The sequence below is a fragment of the Condylostylus longicornis genome, unplaced genomic scaffold (assembly GCF_029603195.1).
Source record: "Condylostylus longicornis isolate FDR11 unplaced genomic scaffold, ASM2960319v2 ptg000048l, whole genome shotgun sequence".
In the NCBI taxonomy this organism is placed as follows: Eukaryota; Metazoa; Arthropoda; class Insecta; order Diptera; family Dolichopodidae; genus Condylostylus; species Condylostylus longicornis.
The window spans coordinates 1,653,321-1,667,819 of NW_026578017.1; the positions used below are offsets into that span (position 1 = coordinate 1,653,321).

The 14,499-nt window shown below is 26.4% G+C and overlaps 2 protein-coding genes across 4 annotated transcripts; one reads left to right on the forward strand and one right to left on the reverse strand.

Moving 5' to 3' along the window:
* Window positions 1-1,052: 1,052 nt before the first annotated feature.
* LOC129610757 (craniofacial development protein 1) lies at window positions 1,053-2,390 on the reverse strand. The gene is made up of 3 exons (XM_055523448.1): window positions 2,235-2,390; window positions 1,442-2,175; window positions 1,053-1,382 (listed from the first exon to the last, which is right to left on the reverse strand). Exons 2-3 carry the CDS (start codon window positions 2,149-2,151, stop codon window positions 1,292-1,294), a joined length of 801 nt encoding a protein of 266 aa, XP_055379423.1. The 5' UTR covers window positions 2,152-2,175; window positions 2,235-2,390; the 3' UTR covers window positions 1,053-1,291.
* Window positions 2,391-4,452: 2,062 nt separating this feature from the next.
* LOC129610758 (transmembrane protein 170A) lies at window positions 4,453-6,794 on the forward strand. 3 transcript variants are annotated; one of them, XM_055523449.1, is made up of 2 exons: window positions 4,453-4,639; window positions 5,393-6,794. In XM_055523449.1, exon 2 carries the CDS (start codon window positions 6,043-6,045, stop codon window positions 6,400-6,402), a length of 360 nt encoding a protein of 119 aa, XP_055379424.1. In that variant the 5' UTR covers window positions 4,453-4,639; window positions 5,393-6,042; the 3' UTR covers window positions 6,403-6,794. The 3 variants fall into 3 exon arrangements, with proteins under 3 accessions (XP_055379424.1, XP_055379425.1, XP_055379427.1); XM_055523450.1 differs by having other exon boundaries at window positions 4,461-4,594; XM_055523452.1 differs by lacking the exon at window positions 4,453-4,639 and adding an exon at window positions 4,846-4,943.
* Window positions 6,795-14,499: the final 7,705 nt, after the last annotated feature.

The following is a 14,499-nucleotide window of genomic DNA, read 5'->3' on the forward strand; positions in this document are numbered from 1 at the left end:
GGAATTAAAAAAATTAAAAAACGAGAAAAAATAGAGTTAACCGTGATACGCGTACGAATTTGTTATCCTATATGCGAATAAATATGCCATTCAAAGAATTTTATCAAACACATTGGCCTTACTAATATTGTCGCTTGTGTGAAATTTCAATACCACAGTTTTTACAGTTTCTGAAATATAGTCAAATAAATTTGACTATATTTGTGCGCAAAACTGTGCGCAAATTGTCCTTTCAATGTTTTCGCATTAACAATAAGTTAAGGTATAAGTTAGGTTAAGTTAAGTACATAGTTTTATGTATGTATATCAATATTTAAAAAAACTATATACTAAATTCTTTTGATCATTATTTTCTTAAAAACGTAAAAAATAAAACAGTAGAGTATTTTTTTTGAAATTTTTTTAGTTTTATCTATGTATAATTTAAGAACAAAAATTGAAATAAAAGCTTTATTTAAGAAAAACTCTCTGTACAACAGTATAAAATTGCACCTTTTCTTTGAATCCTTTCTTTAATTATTGTTAATGCTAACTTTGGTTGCCAGTTCCAAATAATATCGCAATTTTTCCTGCACTAAAGATTTTTATTGAGCTACATAATTATATCAATTTTATGAATATCTTTTTCCTGAATGATACATATATATGTATAAATTACCTCCATTTCACGAAATTATGAAGCTTTATAAAGAGCACTATTCTCTTGAAAAAATCAAGGTTTAGTTTGGAGATTCACTTCTAAGATTGAATAAAATTTGAATTTCTTAAAATGAGATAGGTGAAATAGAAAATTATGAAAAAAGTGTAAAACCGCAATTGCCTTTAATATTTTATTATACTTTAAAAATTAAGAAATAATTAAAAGCCTGCTGCTCATATTCTTAATCCTAATAAAAAAAAATCCAACAACCGTTACTAATTTCTATCGCGATTATTTACAAAGTTAAAAGGTAGATGTAATATTAAAGATTGAAGGGTTACCTAAATAATCATTTTAATTTTATAAAAATAACTGAATAGTTTTGTTTAATATCAAAGTTAAAATATTGTTCTTATTGCAATTTTTATTTTGTGAACCATAGTAGTAAATTAAATTTGTTGCTTTTTGTTTTTTTTTTTTTATTTCCTTAGAACCCAATTCAAACGCATTTAATAGTGTTCAGTCATTACGTAATGCATGCACATTTATATAAATTCCATTCATATTAAACTTAAAATTACCTATTTAATTTTACGTTTTTACAATTTATCAGTATCTTTTCATATTTATAAGATTATGTAAAATAATTTATTAAAATTTTCTTCGGGCTTGACGCATGCTCTTCTCAATTTCAAATTGGCGGAGATCTGTCCTTTGAAGAAAATCTTGTCTTTCTAAATAGCTACAAAATATTTTAATATTATTTTTTTTTTTTAAACAATTAATGTTAAATCATATTACCCATCCTTTCCTTTATTAAAAGTTTGCAATTCTTCTTTTAGATCTTCTTTCTCTTTGAAACCTTCCCAATCAATTTTACTTTTTTCTAATACCGATATTTTTGATTTTTTACCTATTTGATTTAAAACGGCGCCTAAACCACCGCCAGCCCTTTTAAAAGGAACTTTACAAAATTTGTTAATTTGCTTATTGGTCGTTAACTCTGTTTCATTTTTAGGCAGTTCAATTCGTTTGTTTTTTAATTGAGCTACTTCTCCAGCAAATTCTACTATTTCCGTCACGTCTGACTTTTTTGGCTCAATTTTTTCTGTTTGAGGTTTTTGTTTTGCAATTATAGAAACTTCTTTTTCTAAACTTTTTCTTTTTTCATCTCTTGATTCCGATTCTGTTTCATTAACATCATTCAAAAAACTAGCCCATAAATCATCTGATCTCTTTTTTTCTTCTTCTTCAGAAATATTACTTTTTGAAGGGCTTTCAATAGTATTACACGAGTTATTGACAGCGGTTTTTGTTCCAGAATTAACTCCTTTCTTTTTACCGGATATTTTCACTTTCTTCCTTTTTTCCTCTTCCTCACTTTCCGAATTTTTGTAATCGGGTTCTTCCTCGCTTGGTATATCTGAATCTGATTCATTATCTGGACAGAAATCTTTATCGCTTTCATCACTATCAGAGGGATAATCTTGATCTTTATTCATTTTATTCATACACGATTATAACTTAGCTTAAAACTGTGGATAATATTATTAATTGTTTCTATCAAATAAATTTATTTCTATAAAAACTCAACCTTTTCCTTCTGTCATATACACTGCAGAATGGAGTTATCTGTTTCAATTATTTAGCTGCAAAGGCATTTATATTCTGCAAAATTCACAATAAATTTATTGTATATTACCAACTTGATTGCATACCGATTTAATTAAACAATTTCTTCAACTTACACGTACTTGCCAATTGATTATCTGAAAATACTGCAAAAAAGTCTATACTAGAAGATTAGCCTAAGTTAAATCATTCAGCTGAAAATTATGCTAATGATCTTAATTAACTTTTTGTAAAAGTCAATCTTTATAATCATTTATATTTAAGCATAATTTCATCATTAAATATTTTAAGTTAATGTTTACGTATTCTAAAAAAATAATTATTTTTGTTTTAACGGCGATAGTAACACTCGAAAACCAATTTTAACATTGCGCTTGACATCAAATGCAGATGGAAGCACGCAAATTATTTTTGAATTATCTCAACATGAAAAGAATAAAAATGCAGATATGCTTAAAAGATCACCAAAGATGAATATAGTCATCTATAATGCGATAAAAAAATATCGCATTATTTTGAATTATATGCGATAAAAAAATATCCATAACATATTTACATAAAACGCAAAAGCATGGTCGTGCTATAAAGAAAAATAATGACAGTATACTTAAATTGTTTCACTTTTTTATTTCTCAACATTTTCTGCTCATGTAGCTGTATTACAAAAATTTTTTTAGGTTATGTAAATATTTCAATTTATAATAGAAAAATATGAATTTTTCGTGATGATTTATTTTTATCTACATCATATTTATTTTGGAAAAATAATACTATATATTAATAAAGATATAATAAAGCTAAATTAATATTCTGAATTAAATAGAATTAACTAGCAGTTAATCCTTATTCACCAGAGTTTTCAATAAAAAACAGACTTTATTTTTTAGTGAACGAATTATGTAACATGCAATATATTCGCGCCGATCATGTCATGATACTACAGTGTTAAGTCTGATATCGATTGATATCTTTGCGGTTCTAAGGAAGGCCTGTATTATCAGCACGTTTTTACTAATGTAATGCATAAATCACTTCGTGTTAGTTTTCTAAAGAACATTAGTGCCACTTTCCTACAACTGATGTTTATTTTTATTTGGCAATATTTCTCTGTATGTTTTGCCATTTTTAATTATGTAGAAAGTTTTGACATTTGCAGCAAGAAGGTGTTTTTATTGGCAAAACTGTTTGCAAACCCACCTATTTTTATACTTTTTTCGTAAACTATGAATAGTGCCCAGTGCATTCGGACCCAAAAATCGTAATTTGCCATTTTATTTGTTTAGATGAAAAAAAATCAATATGACATATGAAATATAATAATATTAATAGAATACTACCATAACCTCGCTGACATCTTTATATTATAGGAGTCTATGAATAACCTTCACAAATATAACTGAATAATATTAAAATAAAAGTTTTTTTCGGTGCTGTCGTAATATTTTTGATAAATACTATAAAAATTGTACATTTATTCTATTCCGAAAGATTTATTAACTGCCATAAAATTTTAGCCAGCAAAATATTAAAATGCGATAAATAGTACGGACTAAAATATTTTCGGAAAGCTAGCATACGTTAGAAAATAACCTAAGTACATAATATAAAGTCCTAAGTTGCAAACAGCACTGTAAACTTGAATTTAGTGAACATCTGAAATGTTGAAAGATTTTCAATATCCACGATTTCAGCCTCCTTTTCTGTCAATCTATTATTCTAATTATGATTTTCTTCTATATATTTAAGCTGAGATAAATTTAGATTCTTTCTAAATTTATCTTTAGTAAATAATTTCTTACTCGATACTCGAATTTTAAAACAAAATGCTTTCCCATTGTTATTTTTTGAAACAATTTTCCCGTTGTTAAATTGTGAATCATTTTTAGTATATACTTCTTGTGCTTACAATTTATCTTTAACGATTTATTGAATTAAAAGAATTTTTTTTAAAATTTAGGAAGAAAATATTTTACAAAGCCATTAATTTTAAAATATTTAGAAAAGTAACTTGTCGGATAAAAAATATGTGAAAAAAAATTATTGTGAATAGTCCTTAGTAGACAGTTTGTGAATGAAGAATAAGTTTCACTCAATCAATATAAACTTCAACTTGACATGCAGTTAAAACACATATGTATGTACCTCACCTATATATATATATAAAAAAAAAAGTACGACGACAGAACTTGTGAAAATAGATTTTTATATTTCAAATATTTTCCTTAAAAAAAGTTGAATTTATATTAAATATTCTAAAATTTAATCATCCAAAAGTCTAGTTTTATTTTTAATGCACCACAGCAAAATCAATTATATTCAAAAGTGAGATATTTTTTTATGTTAAGGAAGAAATAATATATATATAAGGTATTTTTAATCTTGATTACATTTACGAACAATTTAATTTTGAAATTACATATTCATGCCTTTAAATATTTCTTTTATTTTTTAATTTATTAGAAATTATTATGTTTTTCGTATTCAAGGCATATAGTTTGCCTTCGAATTTTACCAGATATTTAAAGGAAACAAAACAAATTTTATAATTTTATTTAATTAAAATTTGCGTAAATTTTGTATACAACATAATATGTAGATCTAATTGACGTTATTATTTTTGCAATTACTTTTAAAATAGAATTTTAAAGGTAATTTTTTTTAAGGTAACTTGGTAAGTCTCACTTGTAAATAAAGAGATAATAATAAAATTGTACAAGTAACTAAAAATACACAATTTTAAACTTTTTTTTTGTGAAACACATTTACTGTTGTTATTTTTTTAATTTCATATATCCATATATAATTGGAAGAGATATTTTTATAGAAAAAATTTCGGTATATAAGATTTTAAAAGTTATAAGTTATTTTTTTATGAAAATTAAAAAATTTTTTGAAAAAATTAAAAAAGAAGCTTCAAAAACAAATTTGTTAAAACAAAAAAAAACTTACATGTATGTTTGTATATGCAGTACATAAGTTTTCTCTTACCTAAATACATATTATTCCATATTATCAGATTATACTTTTGTAGGTACCTACCTACCTACATATACATATATTTTTTTCTCACTAATTTCGAAAATTATTTTCCTGTTTTTAATTTATTTTTTTTATTTTCAGGTTAATTGAAGGATATTGAAAGAAAGAAAACTTGCAAGAATAGAATTGCGAACTATGAGAAAATACTTAAAAAATTTTAAAATAAGTAAATTGCATCTTGTTGAAGAAGTTTTGAAACTTCTCTTAAAATCGTCTAATACATTCAACATACACATTATTAAACACAAATAAAAAGGAAATTAGCAAAATAAGATTGAAATTATAGGATTGGTCGGTGCCTAAAATTATTAGTTATAGCCAAATTACTTTCACTTAAACAACTTATACTGGTTCAAATGATATTAATAATTTGTCTACCAGCTTTTTAATTGATCAAACCCTATTGCAATAACTTTTATCGCTACCCATGTAACATATGTGAGTATATTGACATATATATACACATAAATATATCTGTATAAAATATGCAAGTTAAGTATATTTAAATAGCAATAAGAGGAACGACGGATCAATTATTACAAAGCCCTTTAATAAAAATTTCTTTGCCATGCAAAAATTTAAATAAAGATTTCAGATTAAATTCTATTCAAATCATTTTAACAAAATTCAAAAAAGGAAAACAAACATAAATTAAAAAAAATTTAAAACAATAGTATTGTAGGCATATAAAACTTATCATTTAAACGTTAATGTTAAATAAATAATGTGTAATGTCTGCAAATTCAAAATTTCCTGAAATTTGGTACAGTATATTTATATGGACAGTATTTTCATCAATATTTATTCACACATGTGCAGCTATAGTGTCATTTTTAACATTACGCAAACATAAATTTGGACGTTTTTTCTCCGTGCTAATATTAGTGACTGGTTTTGTATTACCAGTTACAACGGGTTTAATTAGCAGTGCTATAATTGCCTTAGTACATTGGGCAGCAACGGTACCATCTCACACCGATTCAGATAGATTTGTTTACCAATTTAATGAAATCTATGGTATTATATATGGTGTTGGACAAACAATATTATCGGCATGTTTGGGTTTCACACGAATATTAGCAACGCTTTAAATTTAAACTTAGTCCTAATTTCAGATGAAAAAATGTTTAGGGAATTTTTTTGTTTTAGATATTGGAATCATTTTTTATTGATAAAGGCAAGGCGAAGTATTGCCACACAAAATCATAAAAGAAAAGTTCGTTTAAAATTCAACAATCGACTATTGAATAAGTATAATAAACAATTATAAAACAAAAAATATATATGAAACAATATCTATAAATTAAAGTAATATTACGTTTTATTAGTAATATATATTAAAATATATAATAAAAAAAGGTGAATTAAATAAAAAATTAATTAAAATAAATAAAGTATTTAATCATTATAGTCATCAATATTTTTAAGTGAAATCATCAATATATAAAATGATAAATATATTTTATGCATGAACTTTGTTTTGGTGGTCTTTATAGCTTGTTCATACTTTTTTATTTGTTTTATATTATTTGTAAAATTATCAAAGTTAATTTTGAGAAAAAGTATGTTAATATTTTTTTTTTAAATGCTATAATAAAAAGCATATGTATATAATATATAATATTTAATATATTCTCATTATATATAAAATAGTATAATTTTTAACAGATATAGTAAACATTCATAAAATTAAAACTAATGGTGTAGAAAGAATTGAAAGAAAATTAAAAAAAGCATATGAATGTTTGTAAATATTACATATGCTTTTTCATATTTTAATAATTATAAATATTTAAAATACATAATTAATTTGTTAAACCTATCATTTGTATCATAAAAATTCGCTAAAATTTACCTAAAATTGTATACATACTTTTATTATTCGGTCATTTCTACCATTTATTTTAAGATTTTACATTCATTAATTTATAATTAAATTTTTTTAATTAATATAAAATGAGAAAATTTTTGGAATTTGTTTTTAAATTTTCTCCTTTATTATCACTATTTTGTTGTAAATAATAAACTGCAAACAATATAGTAATTTAAAATTATTCAAATTTAATTCATTTCTTATAAAATTAGGTACACATAATTTTTATTGAATTTTCATTTTGCATATTTTGTATAAATTGTACTAGGTAACTGTATTTTGTATAAGTTATATTCGCTAAAAATTTGTTAGTCTTTAAATTTTGTAGCATCAGTTAAATAGGACTAAAATATTTATTCTAATTATAATTTTGATCTCATCAAAAAATATTAATTTTGTATTTTTATTTTTGTTTTAATAACAAAAACTCCTAGTCGAAGTATCAACTGCCAACAAAAAGAATTTGAAAAAAAAAAATTACTTTTTTGTGCGCCAACAGGCAGTTTTTAAATTTAAAAAAATATACATATATTAAAGGGTTTCTTATGTTACGGAAATTCTTTTCGCAATACATGAGTTTATGAAATCAATTTCAAAATTTTTAGCAGATAATAAACGCAAAACGATTAAGACTATTTTTCTGACTCGTTTAAATTAATAACTTGCAAAATTACTATGAAAATAAGAAAATTAAAAGTTTTCTTAATGAAAATTCTTATTTATATACATATGTATGTATGTATGTATGCACAGAAATGCTACTAATTTATATTATTATTAGTTTTAACCCGATTATTTGATTAAAGTAAAATAAAAAGAAAAACATTATTGAAAAAACATCTTCAATAAAATTAAATTTATAAATAATTATTTGACTTTATTTTTTTTCAAAATAAGATAATTTTACCATAAAGTTAAATTAAAAAAAAGAATCATTTTTAATTGTTGTTATAAAGCCCAGTAAATTTTAACTTACAACAATATACAAAATATTGATTAATCAAGTAACAAAATTTTAGATAAAAAATAAAATATAAATAAAAAACATTACTGTAACGAAACTTTTTGATATCTAGGTATTAATTTATATGTTCTAAAGAATATTTTTAAATGAAATGCAATACATGACTAGTCCATTATTTTGATATTGAGATCAAAGAACGTGACGAACTAAAAAAAAAAATAAAGTATCAATTTACTTTTGTATTCATATAATGATTATTCACCTTTAAATGAATTTTTCTTTTTTGGATATGTATATCTGATTTGAAGTGTTCGCGTTACAATGCACATATACATATTATAACAATATTCTAATTTTATTTTCATTTCATAATTTTTATTTTAGTTACTTAAAATGAAGCCATACATATAATATAACAATTATAGTAAAGTGAAAATCTTAAAATCAATATGAATAATGTCAATATTTTCAAATTGATTATAACTCTACATAGGATATTCGATTAAATATGCTTTCATCATGTATTGCATTTCGGCCATAAAATTATTTTGCTAATATAAGTCTTGTTGAAAAGACAAACTCATACAAAAAAGAATTTACCTAATTAAAAATTGGGGAAGTTCAAAGGGAAAGCAAAACAAAATTAATTTAATTAAGTTGTTTTATTATACAAGATGAAGAAAAAGGTAATAAATACAGTAAATAATTGTTTCAAAATCTTCTTATAATACTTATAAATAAACCTTAAAACTTTTTTAGTTTAGTATAATAATTTGAATTTTTCTATTATTCTCTAACTTAAGAGCTTACATGTATTTAAATAAAAAACATACAATTAGAAAAATACGAAAATATGTGATTTTTTAAAAAAAATATATCTGTGTAATAATAAAATGCATATTATATAATATAAAAAAGTATTTAAAAGATATGTTTTATTGAGATTATTGTTCTTTTGTGTGGAACTTAGACTTCCAAACCCTTTTTTTGCTTAATTACAAGTTTGTAAAAACAAAATAATCCTTCCCAGATTCGTAATGTCTTGAATAATGTCTCTATATGTGCGTACCATATTTATTGTTATTATTAATATTATTATTATTAATATCACCTGAATATTTGACATTTTTCTATGTATACATATTTTTCTTATTTAAAATATTTTTGAATCACTACTTATTTAAAAAAACTCTAATACATATACCAATTTTCAAAAAAAAAAAATTTTTGTAGAAATCTTCGTACATGCTAATTTTAAAAATTCATAGATCTGAGTTATTAACATTTATGTATTAAGATCTTAGATAAACACGTAACAAATAAAAGTAGGAAAAAAAACTGAATATAAATATAAAAACTTTTTTCAAATATTTTTAAATTATATTTAAAACTTAAAATAAAAGTTAAAAGCTAAATTATAATAATTATCGAGATGAGTTCGAGGTACAGGTGTGATAGTTCAATTTGCTCTGTATCCGACGCTAAAAGTGAACCGCTTACCTGCAATGGATTCTGCAAAAAAAACTTTCATGGGATCTGCTTAAGTGCTACTAGAGGATGGTACTCCTCTTTCCTTGCGCAGTATTTTGTGTCTGAGAGATGCATGGACTATCACTCTAAACTGGGCGACTATCATTCTAGACTGGGCGACTTATATTGTATCCAGTAAGCAAAAAGATGAATAGATGGGACTTGCCACAAAATGTATGGACACAGTTAGAAGTAATTCGGCATCTTTTAATGAAATGACCCAGGATTATGAAGCTCTCAACTGTACTTTAAGCATACTATCCTTCAATGATAAATGGAGTTATCCTTCAATGATAAATTTCAAAAATTTATGGACTTCAAAAGCGCAGACATGGAATCTGTGAAGGAGTCAGTTAGTTTTCTTAATGAATGAATTATGTATGAAGGTCGATGCCAGCCTTCCATCGTTTGATACTTCTAAGTTCAACCAGACGTATATAACACCCTCATTATGACCGGCGAATGGCTAGATGAGTCGAATGGACTAGGCGAATTGAATGACATTTCAAATTATGTTCGGCGAATGCTTTTATTCGCCAGATCCAAAACCTTGCTACCGCAAGACATCAAAAAACCAACCGAAAATAATGAGTTTAACATAACACATACATACATACATATGTACATTGTTTTTGTGTTTTTGCATTAATTTATTTAAATGCTCGAATTATTTTTGGTTCGTTTTTTTCACAGTTAAATCAATATTAAGCAATCAATATTTTTTACAATAATTGTAGAATTACAGATAGTTTAGATTTTTCCATTATATCACTATAAATGCTATAATATCCAATAAGAAAAAAACTCATGTATTATTTTGGTTTTTGGTTTCTTTCGCAAAGCTTGTGACACGGAATTTTCATACAACAGATTTAGCAGCTCATTCGCCTACAATTTAGGCAAATTCGCTGATCATAATACTCCGAAAATTTCATTCGCTTCGCTGATCATAATAAGGGCCTAATTTCGAACATGAAGGATGCGTGTTGCCAGACCAACAAACTATAGAGTTATGAGTTTTTTCTGGGATCAATAGTTACACCATGGTATGCCATTTTCAATCTTGGTGAAGATGCATCTTTGCAGGATAAGCTAACTTATTCTGAGTCTTCTGCAAATTTTGTCACGTCCGTTGCCTTTGAAACTAACTGCTCAAATGCCGAATCTTGCCCTAATTCCATCAGATCTTCTAAGCAACCAGTCAGTAGATCTTCTCTCAACTCTTCGCCTCGATATTCAAACCTATTCGTTTCTAAATTCCTGGTGATTACCGCAGTAAATAGCCTTAAATTGTTATTAAGTAGTAAATTCAAGTGCGCTATTGTACCCGTAGCTAATATCACTCCAAGTAGCTTAAAATAAAAGCCCAAATATGATTCTTTCAAAGTTACTGTACCTTCTACCATAGGTGATGACATAATTGGCCATAAGTTTTAGCATTTAGGTGCAGGTATTCAGTATTTTAGTCATTATGACTCTTAGCTTAAGTCCATACTTACTAACTTACTTAATTAACGTCTCCAAAATATTAACAATATAGACAACTCACCAGGCACTGATTCATCTCGTAAAGGCAAGCATACTACGCACATTCTTTCCCATTACAAAAATTATAACAATACTTTTAAACGAACAATAACAATAATAAAAAAAGTAAAATAAACAATTTTAAGAATAATAGAAGCAAAAATAAAAATAATAATAATTTTGATATATGTATTAAGAATAACAATGACGGCAGGCTAGTCACCTACATACCTAGTTAACTCTATGACGCTATGAAACCTAGGAGTGAAGAAGAAAAAAAAAAAAGAATAATAATAACAATACCAATAAAAATGGTAACAATAAAAATAATTTTAATAATAATAATTATAATTACAATTATAACAACAATAATAAACTTAAAATAAAAATAATGTAATAATAATAAAATTATGATAATAATAGTGTCGATAGCAATAATAACAATGGAAGTGAAATTAGTCACAAAGGCAACAGTGACAATATAAATACTAACAACAAAAATACGGACAATGGAATCAAATATTCTAATTTTATTCGGGATAAAATTTTCACAGCTAGCACCCAATTTTCTTTATCTTAACCCACTCAATTCTCGCTTATTGCAAACACATCCACCTAATAACTTTGTAGATCCGTTAACTCCTTCAATAGTTCGTATGACCAAAAAGTGCGTTGAAGATAGCGAAGAAAGATTTACAAACTTTTAGGAACCATATATAAAAAACAAATAGATTTTCTATTTATAAAGGATGAGGGAATTAAATAACAAATATTCGTTTTTCGTCAACCTCAGTCCAAGTAGCTTTTCTAACAACAATAACTTGGTCCAATTAACTAGTTTTGAAAATAGTATGACAAGGACTGTGAAACAACTTTCTTTGTAATATCAAAATGTTCGCGGATTGAGGACTGAAACTAACAAGGTTCTGTACAACTCTTCTCATCTTGACTGCGATATTTTCGCTCTAATGGGAACTTGGCTGTATCCCTCCACCAATAATCTTGAAATATTCACCTCTTTAGTTTCTATTTTAGAAAGGACCGACTTCTTTTTCAGAAACTCATACAACAGTGAGTTGGGGTATTAATCGCCATTAAAAACTCGTTATCTGCTAGTATTTTGATATTCAGGACTCTAATGATCTTGAAATTATCGCAGTTAAAATTGAGCTTAATTTTTAAACACTTTTCTTAGTCAATTGCTATTTACCGCCAAACTCAGGTAATGAGTTATATGCAAAATTTTCTTCGACAATCGATTATGTGTGCAATTGTGTGTTATGTGTGCAATTTTATCAATCCTTATCAATCAAAAAAGGGTGAGGTTCTTATTTTCGGAGATTTTAATCTCGTCAAAATTAAGTGGATGACTTACGATGAAGAACTGTTTTTTATTGCAGTTGTTTGTTCTAGTGAATTGGAGTTCTCTTTTATAGATGATTTTCGTTTAAACAACTTGCAAGAAATATCCTCAATAACAAACCATCAAACGAGGCAATTTGAAATTAATAGTACTTACCTCTAATTGGTAAATTAGAAGTAAAGACTAGATCAAGTGCTAAATGATTTATTTTCCAGCGCTTAATGATTTAGCCATCTGATTATGATTCCCCTTCAGTGTTTAACTTTACTGATATTAAGCCAATAACGGATAAGTTCAATGCAATAATTTTGCACCTTTTATTTCTTAATAAAGGCGCAAGATGGGAGCCATAATAATATGGGAGCAAAATAAATGAATAAGTCTTAGTTTTCGGGAATTTTTCCTTCGTTGTGGAAGGAAGCCTTTCAATAGGCCAATTTATAAGAAAAACAATAAAAATGACTTGGCAAATTACCTCCATATTGCTAAACTGTCGGCAATTCCTAAGATTTTTGAGTTCATTGTTTCCTCAAAAAGAAATCAACAGTGACGAATTTGGTGGAAGCGACGACAGTTTTCTTTAATAGTATGGAAAATGGGTATCAGACGAACATAATTTACACAGACTTTAGTTAATCTTTTGACATTTTACCACATGACGTAATGATTTTGAAATTAAAACTTTTTTCCCTGATAACTTCTCGGCAGGGTAAAATCATACCTCTCTGGTAGGACGTACAGAGTCCTCTTTCGTTAAATTTCTTCACCTCTTTCGGCTAATTCTGGGGTACTCCAGGGTAGCCACTTAGGTCTACTGCTGCTGACGACATTAGAATTTTCAAAAAAATAGACTGTAAATGATTCGATGTATCTTCAAAATGATGTTAACCGCTTTTGCAAATGGTGTTCAAGTAATGATCTAAAACTTAATATAAATAAATGTACACAAATGTGCTACTCTAGGCAATGACGATCCTTTTTAACAAATTATACTTCAAATAGTCAAGCTCTTAAAAGATTTAATTCGATTAGGGACCTAGTTGTTTTCTTCTATCACAAATTATCATTCATAAACCACTACAACCATATTATACGCAGATCAAGCTCAATGTGGGGTTTTATTAAACGCTGGTCAAATATCGCTGGCACTGATATCGCGGATGTGTTATTCATTTTTCAGCTTATGAAAAGTGATTTATTCTCCCCCGATATTTTAAATAAAATTGTTACTAATTCTAACTTTGGGTCTCGTTCCCCTGATCTTGTAATGGTCTTTTTTTCATAGGACCAAAAATGGTAAACATGAACCTGTCAGTAGAATACTGAGTTTATGCAAAAAACACAGACTTGACTTTTCACTGATGAAAAAACTTTTATTTACTTATAGTTAAGTATAGCCTCTTTTTATACCCTGCACTTCGTATATTAACTTTGGTATGGAGTTTGTAACTACCTGAAGGAGTCATCTGCGGTATGGACATGGATTCTTGCTCAGCGTAAAATTCTCCGTCGATTTAGACATGTCCGTCTGTCCGTCCGTCCGTCCGATCGCACGATAACTCAAAAACGAATAATGCAATCGACACCAAACTTTCACAAGTTGTTTCTTTTGTGCCAAGGACGAGTCCTATTGTTATTGGACTAATTTGGACAACGGGTTCGAGTAGCTGCCATACAACTCAAAGAGTTCAATTTAAATATTTCAAAAACTAATAAAGCTTTAAATATAAAATTTTGTATACATGTGTCCAATTATATTCTACACATGCTCCAAAAATTTTAATGGGATAACTGCACCAGTTCGGGTGGCTGCGATACAACTCCAACAGCAAATTTTTTATATTTATTCTTAATATTTATTCTTATTTAAGCTTATTCTTAATATTAGGAGAAATAAGAAAGTCAGATTCATGAAACTTGGCAGTCGAATG